The sequence below is a fragment of the Brienomyrus brachyistius genome, unplaced genomic scaffold (genome assembly GCF_023856365.1).
Source record: "Brienomyrus brachyistius isolate T26 unplaced genomic scaffold, BBRACH_0.4 scaffold59, whole genome shotgun sequence".
Lineage (NCBI taxonomy): Eukaryota > Metazoa > Chordata > Actinopteri > Osteoglossiformes > Mormyridae > Brienomyrus > Brienomyrus brachyistius.
In genome coordinates this window covers 1,527,993-1,544,420 of record NW_026042334.1, presented here as the reverse complement: position 1 = coordinate 1,544,420, position 16,428 = coordinate 1,527,993, and the positions used below count along the sequence as shown (strand labels likewise).

At 49.6% G+C, this 16,428-nt stretch overlaps 3 protein-coding genes and 1 long non-coding RNA gene across 5 annotated transcripts in view; 3 read left to right on the top strand and 1 right to left on the bottom strand.

The window, feature by feature from the left end:
* Positions 1-16,428, bottom strand: part of nf1a (neurofibromin 1a) — a 75,121-nt gene that overhangs the window by 21,947 nt on the left and 36,746 nt on the right. The gene's annotated exons all lie outside the window — the stretch shown is intronic.
* Positions 1,687-5,049, top strand: LOC125725036 (uncharacterized). Its single transcript, XM_049001583.1, has 2 exons — positions 1,687-2,073; positions 2,876-5,049. The coding sequence occupies exon 2, from the start codon at positions 2,916-2,918 to the stop codon at positions 4,317-4,319; it is 1,404 nt and encodes a 467-aa protein (XP_048857540.1). The 5' UTR covers positions 1,687-2,073; positions 2,876-2,915; the 3' UTR covers positions 4,320-5,049.
* Positions 6,679-10,060, top strand: omgb (oligodendrocyte myelin glycoprotein b). Its single transcript, XM_049001585.1, has 2 exons — positions 6,679-7,452; positions 8,648-10,060. Exons 1-2 carry the CDS (start codon positions 7,439-7,441, stop codon positions 9,828-9,830), a joined length of 1,197 nt encoding a protein of 398 aa, XP_048857542.1. The 5' UTR covers positions 6,679-7,438; the 3' UTR covers positions 9,831-10,060.
* On the top strand, positions 13,484-16,009 carry LOC125725041 (uncharacterized). Its single transcript, XR_007387288.1, has 3 exons — positions 13,484-13,568; positions 13,708-14,565; positions 15,400-16,009. It is a non-coding gene; the product is annotated as an uncharacterized LOC125725041 (long non-coding RNA).

Here is a 16,428-nt window from a genome sequence, read left to right as displayed (position 1 = left end):
AATGCAAAGTTATATAGAACTGGATTTCATAACATGATGTGTTACTTTTGATTTATATTTGATTCATATGTATACAAGTTATGCTTCTGCTGAGCTCTTATTTCATTGCTTTTACTGAATGGTACGAGAACTGTACTCTTCGCAGGGAAAGCAATGTATTGGTGTGTGATGAACAAGCAGTAAATCGTCTCTAATGAGAGACTAAGACTTAGATTAAGGCTGGATTAACAGATTTGCTGGCACGCTTGCGGTACGACTTTCACTTTTTAACCCCTTGTAATCTGCCGAGACCTGCTGAATTAAAACTAATAAACGATCCTGTTTGGAACGAAAATCCAGCAAATGCTGCTGCCTCTTGCTTAGGTTCCGGCTGGAAATGGGTGATGCGCAGATCAGCCGTCGAGAGCACCCACAAGCCCCCGGGGTTCCTTGTGGGGGATGACGGAACGCTCCTGTGCCTCTCTAAATAACCTTTTAAATATACAAACTTTCCACCCAAAACTGTAAATCCCATCGTCCACACACGTGCACAGTGCGGCCCTCTCATGGTGGACAAGTGGTCCGGGCCTTACGGATTTGCGAGCCTGTCGTTTTGAGCGATGAGCCCGACTTGGTTGGAATACAAGACCAGCCCTGCAGCTCGCCTCGTCGATCAGGCCAGCTCTACATCATCAACAATCCCATTTTCCCCCACACAAATCATCTTCATATCCAAAACTCCTCCATCTGAAGATGATATGCAGATGAGCCCCCCTTCCCTTAGTAGCCCATGTTTACACAGGAACCTACACCTTTTCACACTCATAGTGTTTGGGGCGGAAGACCCCCGCGAATGTGAAAATTCGCGATTTATGCTTGACCCATAATCTCAAGCCATAACAATCTGCTAGCTTGAGTGATAACGTAAAACCCTATTATTACCAACTACTGAAACTGTACACCAAGTCAAATTACTGTGTAGGTACAGACCCATAATTTAGATGTTTTGTATATTATATAAAATAGAAATAGGTGTAGGTACAGACCCATAATTTAGATGTTTTGTATATTATATAAAATAGAAATAGAATATTACTACTGGGAGCACTAGGTTTTGCCAAATTCACAGCATAGAAAGGTTTCCATAGCCAAAAAGACAATTAAAATGTGAGTGAGGCTGGTTGCCAAGACAAAGATGCATAGCAATACTGTGTTTCAAAGATATGGCAACAAATGTTATGATTACTAATATTTATACGATTTTTACGTGACCCACGACATCTTCAGTATTGTTTTTCGTTTGTGTGTCGTCTGCGATCTTTCAGCGAGCTCCGAAAATATTCCTGCTCAATTGCTCATGGCCAACTGACGAATAACCGAAAACCGCGAATGTCAGACGCGCCGATGCGTCTGGGTTATTGTAAATCCAGAAGCGGCACCAAGTGGAGAGTAGCATGCATTTGGGGGGGGGGGGGGGGGGGGGGTTAATCCTGTGAAGTGCCCACGACAGACAAGACGCAAACTCCCCACCGTTACATAAAAGCAACACTTTCATTCCTTTGTATTTTGATCACTTAAGGTGTCATAGGAAGCATTTATCGCGATGCCCCCCCCCCCCAGCCCCCCATGCACGAAAACAAGCCACACTTCTCTGCTACATGTGACCAACAAAGAGACTAGAATGAGCTCAGATCTTGTAACCACACCTTGCGCGCAACTCCTCCCTTCAACCTTTACGCAACATGCCATTCAGTCAAACGGTAGCAGCCAGCATCATTTAGGGCATTTTGCACTCAGGACGACGTTTCCACACCCCTCAGAATACAGGAGGAGACGTTTCACCAGCACTAGACTGCTGTTCTTAATCATACTGATAAGAGAGGCTGATGAAGCGCTGCTTCAGTCTCTCACTTCCTGCCTCCGGAGTAACTGCAACAGGTTCCGTATTCTACCACACTCATGCCTCACCCCTAAGCAGCAACCGCAGAGAACGCTAGGGTTCGGGGAAAAAAAACCCAAATCGTACTCCGATACGGATCGTTTATTAGAAGAAGAAATGCTAGTGTCCCTCGGGTAACCTGGGCATCTGCTAAGGTAAGTCAGAGCCTTTTCTCCTCCACGCAGAGAGACTTATTGCACTCATTTGAAATGTCAGTGATGTCTGTGTCGCGTCTCCTGCAAGAGGAAGAACGTGTCACAGGAGGCCAAGCTAGCAATTCAGCGAACACCTGCGGTACGGACAGCTAACTGAGTCGGTTTATCCTTTGAGGTTGAGAGCTCTACAAACAAAAACCTTCTCTCGACGCCTTAGATCAGAAAAGCCCCCATTACGGGAGGATTTATACACGCCCACACCTGGCCATTTTCAGAATGTCATGGCAGCCATGTGCGTTTCCGAATATGTAACGTGGTTTCCAAATTTGTGAATAGGGATGCCGCGATTTATGCAATGGCACCTGAACGTGTATTTTATTGACTGGTTTTTAAAAAATAATAATAATAATAATAAATCCATTATGTTCCCCTTCAGCTAGGTAATGAAAAAAACTATTAGCATGTCACGCCACCTCAATATGATTGCTTCGGTCACAGATGTATACCGACTAATCTGATATTAAAATTAAGGAAACCAGGAAGAAAACAAAATTTATCTAAAAAAAAAACGCAGACCCATGAAGTGTTTTTATTGGGAATAACTCAAAATCAATCATTGATATTATTCCTGAGGCACTGCTAATCATTAAGCATGTTGCGCAACAGTTACTGTCGAAATTCTAGCTTGCGGCTTCCGATGACAAAACAGAGAAGCTAGCTGTTGTGAAGCCCTCGGACCCAGCATTTCGTGAACAATGACGGACGGAAACAAGCTCTCTCCATCTTGTTTTTCATGAATCAGATTGGCCGACACGCTGAAGTTGAAGATAAGGCCCATCAGCATGGTCACCTTCTGGTTGCTGGTGGCTCTCTGGACACCGTCGGCAGAGGGTTACCCACTCTCCGCCACCGAGGCTGCGACCAATGGAATAAGTAATGCTTTCAGAGCCAACCTGGAGACCAGAGGAAATGAAGAAACCGGGAGGTCTGAGGAACACACGGCTGCAGGAGCCGAGTTGGCTTCAGTGGAGGAAATGGTTTCATTTTCGACACCGAGCTACACTAAGAGCAAAGAACCACATACCCTGTCCTCTCCAATGGTAGCTTCTAACACAAGAACCCAGCGCAGCACCTTGCTGCTGTCCAGCAATCCATCAACAGCACCTAAGGAGACTGGTCATTCATCTACCACAGAACATAAAACCAGTGATAGACCACAACAGCATTCCGATGGTCCACACTTAGGTCATGTAACCACTTTGACAGCAACCACACAAAGACCCCCGCAGTCATCGGCTCTGCCAGCTGCCTCGGGGAAAGTCACTCTGAGAATGACCACAACCAGTATGAGGGCGACAGTAGCGAAAATTGATGCCACATCATATCAGAAATTAAGTTCATTTAGCCAATCAACAACATCCGTATTAAGGGACAAAACCACTTCTACCAATAAAACTCAAGTCAAGTCGACTCCAGGCCTTACCACGTTTTCCACACACACAACTACCACTGCCATCGCTTTAACTACCACCAAATTAATTGAAACGACTGTACCCTCCATCAGCACTGCGACTACTAAAATATCCGAAGCGATTATAGAGAAACATGGTAATGGTGCAGGCACTACAGTGGCTGCTGTTATAATCGGGGCAATAGTAATCATGATCGGGGCAATCGCTTTCATCATGTTGCGGAAGAAACGCAGGCAGGAGAGGAACAAGTACAACACCACATGGGCCGGCCCCACACCCTTCCTGGATGGTGAGATCCAGGCTAACATTCCTTTAGGCGAGGATGATGATGGTGGCAAGAGGCAGCCACACAAGCGAATCTCGGTACCCAACTTCCTATCTGGACTCTCATCCAAACGCGAGTCTCTCCTCAAAGATGAAGAGGAACAGGTGCCCATGGAAGGACTGGTGCAGGGGAGCACCTTCAGTAGGCCTCAGGACAGCGTATCCCCCCCCAGCAATGGCAGTGTTCTTAGTGATGAAGCCCAGCCTCTCGGGGCCACGCCCACGCCGGATCCTGAAAGCCCGTCACCAGACACCTCGACCAAGGGGGAAGACAACTTTGGACAAGATCCTATTGAAGACGACGCAATAACGGAGACCCAACCTGACCCTCCTGCACCTCTAGTGGAGGTCGACCTCGAACCCCCACCTGGACAGGAGGCTCTACCACCTCCACCCTCGGATGGCCCAATTGTCCCACCTCCGCCCCCTCTACCGCCCTCCACAGAGTGACGCAGATCGCTGCAAGCAGCCCAGCCATAATAAAGCATTCGTCTTATGCCTTGGGGTTATTCTGTAAATACATGATTTCCGACTGCTTATTCCTTACATACAGCTTTGCCGTACATTGGGAAAAAGGGATGACTGGGGAGGGACATCTAGGTCAGCACTGGTGGTGGGGGGTGTGCGCGGAGAGGTTTAACAAGTGGAACCTGAGGCCGCAACGCACTCTTTCTTTGGGAAACTACTGGCTGGTGTGCTGCTTCTGTGAGCCAATCAGCGTGCAGGATGTATGATGAGGGTGGGTGCAGGTGTTAGACTCGTTTGTGAGGGGAGCAGGGGACGCTTTGAAGGCCCAGATGGAACACGTATCTAGTGATCGCAGAACGCAAAACACAGGGACAGCGGGGGCCAGGGGCCGGGGATCGATGCAGCCCGAGTTACTGCAGCGCTGCAGCGCGAAGATCTGGCAGTGACTGCGAAGGAAAACCACGGCCGAAATAGAGCTGCGTCTATTTCACTTTGACCCGGGACAGGAAAAGCCCATGGCAGCTCGCTGCAAAAAGGAGAACAGACTGTCAAGGCTGCTAGAGCACAAACAACACTTACGCTTGCTACTGCTTTCGCAAACGTAAGGGGTGATGATTTAAAACCGAATCCTCCGTCGGTGCCTTTGCATGCTATACATTGTACGGTAAGCTTCTGCAAACAAATAAATAACAATAAAAAAAATACATCAAAATGCTCACATGGTCCTGAATCCAACAGACTGTAATATCTGTGAGCCCCACCCCCACAAACATTTTTTTTTTGTTTTTTTATTAAACTGCATATCAGCCAAGGACTTTTCCTCAAATTCACCACAGCCCAATACAATCAGGGCGGCCAATGGTGAACAATCCCTCCCACGAGGGCAGGCCTCCACTAAATCTGAGGCGGCGCGAATCGGCGGGAGGTGAAAGGGGACGAGGAAAACAAACCTACAAAAAAAAGAAAAGAAAAAAAGAGGAGAGCACTCTCTGTAAATAGGGACTGAACACTTTGTTTAAACCACAGGCGGAAATTTCAGATCTAGAAAGTCCAAATCCAGGCCAAGGTTTAGTTTCAACCAACCAGTTGAGTTTAAAGAGTTAAAGAGTAATCAGCTGGTTAGATGAAACAAAATGCACCTAGCACAGGCGACGTCCTCCGTGATCACTCCCTCCCTATCGCTCCAGAGGGCCTCTGTTTAACCACGTCCTGGCCCGGCTGCATAGCCTGGCATCATACGGCATCATCCGGCATCATACGGCATATCTGCCTGCCGTTTATGCCACCCGGGGCCATCGCTGCTAGCTGACATCCACTGACATTTTTATAGTTATAAGACTCCTCAATTTGCACAAAAAGGGGAACTGATCCTTAGACTCCACATGATGGCGGGGGTCCTCAGAGAGATTTAGTAAGTTCCCTTCGGTAAAACCCCATGTCATTTCCATTCAACTTCAAGCGGTGCGGCTCACATATGAAGTGAAATGATGACACCTACATAAGACATAAGTACGAGTACAGATTGACCAGCATGCTTCTTTAATATCCCATCATGCTCCTTTGATACAGATACATATGACTCTACTCTGCTGAGACTCAAACCGCTGACCTTCCGATCTCTGGCACGGGGGCCGAATCGCACACCCACAAGGGTGACTTCCAAGTGAAACGCAAATGCAGAAGTAGAGGAAGCTGAGATTCTCCAGGTCTTGATTTTGGTTAAAAGTGAAACAGTTGCCCCCCCCACATCTCAGTCTTACCTTCTTCAATCACAGGTGGCTGAAACACTGGGACTCACCTGCCGCTGTGCGACTGGCAGCCATGCAGATAATATAAGTAACTGGGAGGGTGTGAACAGGCCGGTAAGCTGCCAGTAAGTCGCACCAGCACCAAGGATGGGGGGGGTCCAGTAAAACTAATTATTTTAATAAAAGCAAAAGATAAGAGCTTACTTATAAATTATCTGCTCATATTATCCAGTCTATAAGAAGCCACTGGCCATGAGGGGGAATCCTCAATTCGATACCCACAAAAAAAAGAAAAGGAAAAAAAATAACAGGAAGCCTGACTATTGCAGAGCGGTTTGTCCTGTGATCCCCAGCAGCGTGTCTGGAGAGATGGGGATCGATACCTTACGTCAGTCACGACAGGCAGGAGGCCCTGTTTCCCAGCGGATCCATCGCACGGACGCAGCAGGACATTCCCTGAAATGCCGACACCTACCTCAGAGTCACCTGCTTGCGACTGGGTGGTGGTTGGGGGGGGGGGGGGGGGCGGGGGGCAGCTCAGAGTCCCCCTCCCACTCCCCCCCGAGAGGGTTGTTAGTCATCCCTCTGTCTCTCAGACCCCAGTGTCTTTGTGCACATTTTACAAACTACAGAAGCATCATGGGAGGGTGTGTGTGTGTCAGTGTGTGTGTGTATGTGTGTGTGTCAGTGTGTGTGTGTGAGAGAAAGAGAGATTCGTTGAGTGAGCAGATCCAGATCATAAAAGATTGGAGTCAGCAGCCCCCCCCACCCCACCACCTCAGCCCTACCCTCCCCAGCAGCAGAAGAGGCCGTCCCTATGCTGCGTCCCTCCATCAGTCTCTCTCTCACTCCCTCGCCCGCCCGCCCGCTCCGCAACTACCCACAGAAACGCTCTCAGAGGAGCACTGAGGAGCACTGAGGAGCCTGCGGAGCGTGCAGAAGCTGGTATCAGCGGGGGAGACGCAGGGCGGCCATGACAGGGGGCCAGCGGCAGCCGGGCAAAGGGAGAGAGAGAGCGAGACGCAGTCCGTGAGAGAGACCCCACTTCCCCCCGCCTCCTCCTCCTGTCACCTCCAAACACTACCGGAGGAAACAGGAGAGACCCCCCCATGCCAGGAAACTGAGGGGAACCCAGTGCCAAGAAAGGAATACAGAAGGAAGGAAAGAACACGGAACACGAGAAAAAGGAAGAGGGGAACGAAAGAACACACTGATTGTTCACTCTGCAAAGATCCACTATTGCTGCTCCAGAAAGCAAAAGAGTGAGCGAGCGAGAGAGAGAGGGAGGGACGGAGAGAGGGAGAGAGAGAGTGAGCGAGCCAGAGGAAGGGGGAGAGCGATGACTGCACAGCCATGAAGATTATAAGGTGAGTTATTTACAACATGGATGGAAAGACACACAGAGGCACACCCAGCTCAACACACGCTCCCATTCAGAGTGCCGGCGTGCTCGAATCCCTGGCATGGCTGCCCGGAACACTGCACCAGGGGCGATTCCCTCTCCGCGGCGGAAAACCGCAAGGTTCCCCCTACTCCCAGACCCCCACCCTTCGCCCCGGCTCCGCCGTCCGTCATGACTTCTTCCGTTCATTCGGCCGATTTCATCCCTGAATTTGGCCAGCGGGAGCCTCTCGATGGTCGTTTCGATTGGGGGGGAGACAGCCATGCCGGACGCAGACCGCTCGAGTCCCGCTGCCTCGCCAAAGGGGGACAGGCTCAAAAAAAATATATATGTAAAAATCCCGTAATCATGTCACGTAGCTAATGATGCTACCAAGAAACGACACTGGGTAAAAGATGTATATCAGGGGGCAGGTGGCGCAGAGTTCCGGACGAGGAAAGTTATAGCTGTGATATGCATGCTCTTTGCCTGACTGACTGAGAGACGCCATGTTGGCAGCTGTGTGCCCCAAACGGGGGGGGGGGGGGGGGGTTAGGGTGTAGGTGCACCACCTGCACCTGATTTCAAGCGCCCGTCTGCGAGCATGCGAGAGGTAGCAGGAGCAGCATTAGATAGAGGGGGAGGGTGAATGCAGTATTGCAGCACAGCCTTGCTAGCACGGCCTCGCAGCGGCCCGCATGCTTTGCTGGATGATAGACGGCACCCGCTGCGGGACGGGAGCTGGGCCGCTGCAGACTGCCATGTGGACTCAGAAAGGAACTGCAAGAGGAACCGTCGGCAGTCCTGGGACTGCGGTGCGCCGGCCCAAACCATCCTGGGCAAAATAGAGCACCAGTACCGTGCAGCTCTTCCCTACTGCCTGAGGACCCGCTACCTCTACCGCCGTAGACATTTAAGAAAATTCAGGGTTAAATCTCACCTTTAAGTGCCACAAGGGGGCGCCAACAGCAACATTCAAAATTGTGTGATTCTACATGTTGAACTTGACATAATTATTGATCTAGGGGGTGAAGTCATGTATGCCACAAAGAACTGTTTATGGTTTAGCCTTCTTTGGCAGTATCGAGTTGGAAGAGTATTAGCCAAGTTGAGCTCAGCTGAGAGGAGACCGCATTCTCTAGACCACCTGACTGCCCCCAGACCCATTTTTTTTCCAACAGGAGAGTCCCGACGATGTCCCCGTTCACCTGGACGACCGGCATCCTGCTGCTGCTCCTCCTAGATGTCCGCGTGCTGGCCGTGTGCCCGTCCATGTGCTCCTGCTCGCGAGGCCACCGGACTGTGGACTGCTCCGGCCGTGGCCTGACCCACCTGCCCGACGGGCTTCAGCACAACATCCGCGAGCTCAACCTGTCCCACAACCGGCTCCGCGACCTGGACGGACGGCTAAGCCACTTCGCACACCTGCGCGTACTGGACATCTCACACAACCAGCTTGCGCGGCTGCCAGGTGCGCTACCACGGGCTCTCTGGGACATCCGCGCGGCAGGGAACAGTCTACGGCAGCTGCACAAGAACGACACGGCCTACCACTGGAACCTGCGGGCACTGGACCTGTCGGCAAATGAGCTGGAGAGGGTGGTCTTCATCAACAACACGTTGGCCAGCCTGAGCTCGCTCAACCTGAGCCACAATAAGTTCTGGACAGTGCCCACCAACATGCCCTACAACTTGGAGATGGTGGACCTGTCGCACAACTATCTGATGCAGATCCTGCCCGGCTCGCTGGACCGCCTGCCGCGGCTGGCCCGCTTCTACCTACACGGGAACCGTTTCTCGGCCGTAGGTGAGCAGGCCTTGGCCCAGTTGGCCAGCCTGCAACTCATCACACTCTACGACAACCCCTGGGCTTGCGAGGATGAGGAGAACATGACCGACCTCCAAGCCTGGATGGAGCACACCTCTGCCCGGGTGCTGGGCTGCCCCTGCTCCACCCGGCACATATGCGGCGAGGCCCACCTGGCCAGCACGGGCTACGGTTGGCACTTCGCCTCGTACACGGAGCCCCCGCAGAGCGCCGATGCCCGCGACGCCAGCCGACCGCCCATGCAAGCCATCACGTCGGGGCACCTGTCCAAATCGGCGCCGCTCGACTCGGCTCCAGATTGGAGTGGCGGGGAGCGCGGAATTCCTGCAGACCGAGAAGCTGCCGGCACTCCCGTGCCCCCGACGGCCACCTCCCGCCCCATCTCCACGCAGACAAGCACAACGGTCCGTACTCGCAGCACCAAGAAGACCAGGCCCAACGACGTGCGTAGCACAGGTCAGGTCCTCAGCGCCCTGGAGCCGCATACCTTCACCGCCAGCATCCTCCTCACAGCCACCATGCTCAGCGCCTTCTGAACCATTGCCGGAAATTGCCAGAACTTCCAGACACTAAATGGCATACGAAATAGTAGTACCTACTTCTTAAATTGAGTTTTTATTTTAAAATACTGTACGACTGTTACTGCCTCTGATACTGTATGCATCTGCTTCCGACACACCGTCCGCCTTCCACAGAGTGTAGCCCATGTACGCGATGGCTATATTGTGCAGACACATCGATATAAATAACCTATATTACGTGTAAAGCAACACTAACAGCAGTCCTGTGTGCAAAAGGGAATGCTCCTCCCTCAGAACCACGCTTGTCCACTGAAGGATACTGCAGCATTTTATGGTTTATATAATATACAGTTAAAAAAAAAACAAAACAAAAACCACTCCTGCATTGTGTACTTTCCATTGTGCATGATTCAGAGAGACATCTCTTGGTTCTTTGGCATGAAAACATGTGCTAGACCCCCCCCCCGTGTACGTGGGCTGTGCCAATAGGTGCTAATAATGAGGTTACAGAGGAATGGTTCACTGGACCACAGGGGTGGGGGAGGAAAGCACAACCAGAGAAGCGCTTCCGTAAAGCTAAACGCTTCCGTCGTAAATATTGCGGCTAATTAATAATGTGTTACAAAGGCACACTGCGCTGAATACAGCATCAACAAGCGGGCTGATAAAAGCAAGACAATAATTGTCCGATGTCTATAACACTGTATGCCCCGCCCCCCTGTCTAATACTGCATGCTGACCTAGTCTTTAAAGACCTCACTGCCCTTCCCGGAGCGATCGATCACTGGCCCTTAAGGGGTCCCGTCGCAAGCCGTCAGACAGAACGACAGGACAAATGCAAGCAGGCCCACAGGTGCTGTAATTCCTTCCCGATAGGGCGGGCCCCGCCAGCGTGCTCCTCAGCTGGAACTAACAGGCACTGATATACACACCGAGGCTCCTTGGCCCGGCCACAAACCTCCACACCTTACCGTACATTCCAACACGCTGTGCTACCCTCAGGCTATCCTGCACTTCCATCATGCTGCCACCAGGTGGTGCAATCAACCCACTCAGGAGAGTGCCGTCCAACTCAAGGACACTGGCCACTATTCGCAGTGGTGCTAATAAGCAGACTATCATCATTAGCCCCGATTCGTTTTTTACTACTTTTCATATTCAAATCCATGACTCAGTTGCTGGCTGTAATTAAACATCAGCACTTAAAATTTCCCCCCATGCTATAGTCACAAAAGCAGAGGGCTGCACATCAAATATGTGCGGCTTAATAACCAAAAAATATATATATATATATTAAGAAATGCCAACTTTACAGACACACATTCAGCTTAGCCTTCTGGGAAGTATCAAATAGTTGTGAACGACAACAAATCAAAACAAAAAAACGAGAATAAATGTGAAATATTCAAAACATTTAAAAAAAAACCCTGCAAACAGGTTATAATGAACCAAGGTTCCATACCAGGCTCAAAGCAACCAACACAGTAAAATATTACCCAATAAATCCCTCGCAACACTGTTTTTCTGGAATGATTTACAATGGATGTAGAATACAGTTTATAATATGATTACCCCTTATCTGTGTTTACCCCTTATCAGCTCTCCTTTACAGCAGATTTATGTATTAATCACAAACCCATTAAGGGCTAACCTTACTTCTGTTAGTTTCCGGAGCATAAACTGATCCTCTATCAGGAAACTCTACACGCTACACTACAAGTTACAGTAAGACTGCTTTACTTTAAAGTAAGCAGGAAGCTTTAAGGCAGGAATGCAAGGATCATCTAAGTCATGGTTCTCAACCAGAGAAAGGTAGACTGCCCCCTACAGGTCGGGGATGAGTTACTGCCCCAAGGGGAGGAATTCAAGCATCCTGGGGTCTTGTTCAGGAGCGAGGGAAGAATGAAGCTGGAGGTCGACAGACAGATCAGTGCAGCATCGGCAGTAATGCGGACACTGTACTGTTCAGTCGTGGTGAAGAGAGAGTTGAGTCAAAAGGTGACGTTATCAATTTACAGGTAGATCTACCTTCCCACCTGGTGACACGAGAAGACTAAAATTATGAAGTCACTGACACGGGAGGCAGAAATGAGCTTCCTCATTTCTGGTGAGGAGCTCGGACGTTTGGAAGTTACAGCTGCTCCACATCGGAAGGAGCCAACTGAAGTGGTATCGGTCTAGGATGCCTCCTGGACGCTCTGGGTATATTCAAGCTAGAGGAAATCCGGGACATGGTAGAGCGCAGAGGAAACGAGGCGCCAAATTTCACAAACGCCGAGCGAAAATTCGGCAGAGGAAATGAAGGCACGCACTGCGCAACAGCGAACGGCTCACCGTGCACGAGCAAACGTACACGACAGACTGAATTATTATCGTGTGCAAGAGAGTTCCATGTGAAATATGCTGAAAATCTGTGAGAGAAATCGAGAACCAGTCTGACACCAGCAAAAGCAAATCATTAATACAGAATAAATAATAAAGAACAAATAAATAAAATCAAGCAGTGGAAAAGTGTGCCTACTGTTCCCTCTCTACCTCCCTTTCCCCAGTTGCTCATTCCCACGCTACCTTTCATAATCCCAACTCTAGAGGATCACATCAGGGGTTTTGCCGGAAAACTAGCACGATAACTACCTTGAAGGCAAGCAAAAACCAACCACTACCAACACCAGCACACTTAGGACAGACTAAAAGCTTACCAGCATAAGAACTGGGGTCTTAGCTGGCAGCAACTGCTGTGAAACCTTTTACGAGGACCACAGAACTATATAGTGCACAGCCAGGGTAGCTGGAGGGAACAAAGACGAGCTTATAGGTTCTTATATACCATATGCGACCTAAATAAGTTTGAAGATGATACCTAAAAATTGTTGCTTATAAATCATACCCCACAAAGTAGCAAATTATTGCATATCGCTGCTTTAACATTCCTAAGTGACCATTACCCGAAAGTTATATGATTATTAGTGCGAAAAAGTATCTCACACACATTACATAGGCTACAAAGAACAAGCCTCTTCAGAAATGTGGTAAGTATGTGTTCTGTTTATTTCTGGTGAAACCGAAACTGATAAAGAGTATGTACCAGGGCTATATGAGAGGGCCAGGGGTGAAGCCTCTGCGGCCAATCAGAACCGGTAATCACTAAACAAATTACCTGGTAAAACCTTTAACTTGCACGCACTTTCACTTTCTCTCACGTGGAACTCATCGTGTCTCACGCAGAAAAATAACTGCCTCTCGCGCACACTTCCAATATCTCTTAGGTAGATTCCCGCAATTTTTGCTCCGCTTTTGTCCAGTTGTTCGTCGCCTCACACGGAGACACGGATGACGAAGGAAGAGAGAAAAGCGGGCGCAGTGGCAGAGACCGTTCTAATAAAATAAAATCCATTATCCCACCCCCCCAACCCCCAACCGGATGAGCTGACATAGGATGACACCCTTGAAATGAGGCTGTTTTCTGCCATCTTGATTTGCAATATGATCGTCACAAAGGATCATTACCGTGACGACCATGACCGCCACGACCAGACCTCAAGCCAGGGTCAGAACGCAGGAGAGAACCGAGGCGAAAAACAGAGAAAGAAAATCAGCGAGACTGTTGGTGGCTGGGGAGGGCAGGAATTCCTGGTTCACACCAAGGTAGGGAGGCAGGCATCACGTGCGCATTAAAAAGGGCGTAGGAGTGCATTCTCGACTCATCCACCAGATGAGAAGGACTCTGTCATTCTCATCCACCAGGCACATAAGGTGAGTGACATCAGTTATTCTGCTTTGTTTTTGTGTGGGGAGGGGGTGGTGGTATTATTCAGTAGCACTATTCAGGTGATCCTTCAGCCGAGGCTGTAGCAGAAAGAGCTGTAATGAAATACATAACTCCCCCCAATAGGCTGAACTGACATAAGATGAAAGGAGGCTTCCTGTTGCTGTTGGTTGCCATGGTGATTTTCAGTATGGTCGCCGTAAGTGACGCTAACCCTCCACAAGGCAACCCGATCACCAGCAACAAATCAAGCCAGAACCAAGTCACGCCAAAGAGTGGAAGCGCCCCCCAGCTGGCAGGACACCTGCTGCTGACCCAGGGACCCGCCGTGATGCTACAGCACCTCCTGCCGCCCTTCTGAGCCCAGTGACCGCAGCGAACAGCGACACCGTTTTCATTCGCTTGTCCTTCGCCTGACTTGTCGTCTCGCTCTTGCTTCAAACTTCCTCCTGTACGCATGATCACGTGAAAAAGAGCTGCTTTTATACACCTGCTGCATGCAAAGGCACTTCCAAAGGAAACTGCTTGCATCATGCTCTGCTCTCTCACCCTCCCCCCTCCCCCAAATAAGGGTGAGGCCTCTCAGCCATGTTTCATAACAGGTGAAAATTTTTTCATCTAACAAGGGAGGGGAGGAGGGGGTTTATCTTCAATAAATTACCCCTGACCCATAACAAATGTGTCGTCTTTCCCTTTTCTGCGATTCTACTCACATCAACGAAAGCTTGATGAAGCAAAGAAACCTGAGTGCCACGTTTTAATTTGCAAAGTTCCTGTGTTAACAGAGAAAGAAAACTGGGGGAGGTCTATATTGGGGCCCAGACAGTTACTGGCTGGGGAGGGAAAGGGGGCGGGTCTTCCTGCTTTACACCAACGCAGGGAGGCAGGGATCATGGGCACATTAAAAAGGGCGCGTTCGTGCATTCTAGACTGAGCCGAGACAGAACGGAGGAACTGTCATTTCTCATCCACCACACGCAACAGGTGAGGGACATCAATCATTCTGCTTAGCTTTTTTTTTTTGGGGGGGGGGGGGGGGGGGGCTATTATTCAGTACAGACGCTCCTTTACTTACGAATGAGATACATTCCGAACCGCTGTTCGCAACTTGAAATGTTCCTAAGTCGTAATTCAGCATCATTCTAAGGGTATGGCGCAACTACAAAGAAGTACGATGCTGGGAGTTCGCGCCCCACGCTGCTGCGCGGCAGGAGTAGCGGCCAGAAGTCGTACTGGCTGGAATTGGCGCGCAGAAAAAAATATTTATGTTGCGGACAAGAAACGGGAGCCCAAGGAACACAATTTGGACTTACAGTCCTCTTCGTTCCTATGTCTGAAAATTCGCACGCAAGTTGAAAGTTCGTAAATAGAGGAGCATCTGTACTGCTAATCAGGTAAAAAAAAGAATGCTAATCAGGTAAAATGCATATCCTTAAACAGTGGCTTTCAGACTTATAATAATACAATAAGAAAGACCATTGGCAAAGTCGGGGAGTTGAGGGGGGTGGGCATGACAAATTTTTCCCAATTGCGGAGAAGTGATGGACGGCAGCAAAGAAAGTTGTTGCTTAGATTATTCAGAAAATGTTCTCGCAACCCCTCCAAACTATAGTGTGCAGCCACAGTTTCAGACCCACTGTCCGAAACCAGAATCGGAATCAGGGGAGTGAAGTACAGACAGCTTAGGACTCACAGCCCAGCACGTCAGCGGGGGTGGGCACTCCGGGCAAAGGCAGAGGGCCGAGTGGGCACTGAGCGATACGCCAAAGTCGTTTTTGCCACAGAAAGAGCTGTAATATGTACCCCCACCCACAACAGGCTGAGCAGACGCAGGATGACGCCCAGAAAAGGAGCCATTCGGCTGCTGGTCGCCATGCTGATTTGCAGTATGGTCCTCGTAAAGGAATCGCTGCAGACCCCGAATCAGGAGCAGAGCTCCGCACAGAAGACTGCAAATGTCTCGTCAAAGAGTGGAAGCGCCCCCCAGCTGGCAGGACACCTGCTGCTGACCCTGGGACCGGCCATGATGCTACAGCACCTCCTGTCGCCCTTCTGAGCCCAGTGATCGCGGCGAACAGCGACACCGTTTTCATTCGCTTGTCCTTCGCCTGACTTGTCTCCTCGCTCTTACTTCAAACTTCCTCCTGTACGCATGATAACGTGAAAAAGAGCTGCTTTTATACACCTGCTGCGTGCAAAGGCACTTCCAAAGGAAACTGCTTGCATCATGCTCTGCTCTCTCACCCCCCCCCCTCCCCCAAATAAGGGTGAGGCCTCTCAGCCATGTTTAACAGCATAGGTACTGTCGCGCGCCAATTCGTATCTGTAACCAATCCACTTGTTGGGAGAGAGTTGTGATGGCAAAATGTTTTTGGTATGACTGGGGAGGTGGTTTATTCTCAATAAAATACCCCCGCCCTACGAAAAAGCTGTGTCTTCTTTTTGTGCAATGTGACTTGCGGAGAAAGCATCCCGCCCATTCGTGTATCGCTAAGACACCAACACACTCAGAAGAGAAATGCCCATAACAAAAAATAAACGCATAACAAAATCGTAAATGAACAGATGATCTGGCGCCATCCTCTCCAGACAGTATTCGCAATCAACAAGCGAAGAATCCAGAGGGCTGTGCTACACAAGTTCCCCGGCTTAACAAGTTTTGCTAAGGATTCCTTCTGAATTCCGCGCATCACAAAAGGTCCCCTTTAAATGGGGTATACTGTTCTAATTTACACCCGAGCAGGTTTAAGTGCAGCCTTTCAGATAAAATAATAATGATAATATAATTGCTACTTTTATTTATGAAATTGTCTTTACGCCTCTCTTAACTTGCTTTTCGTAGAGTAT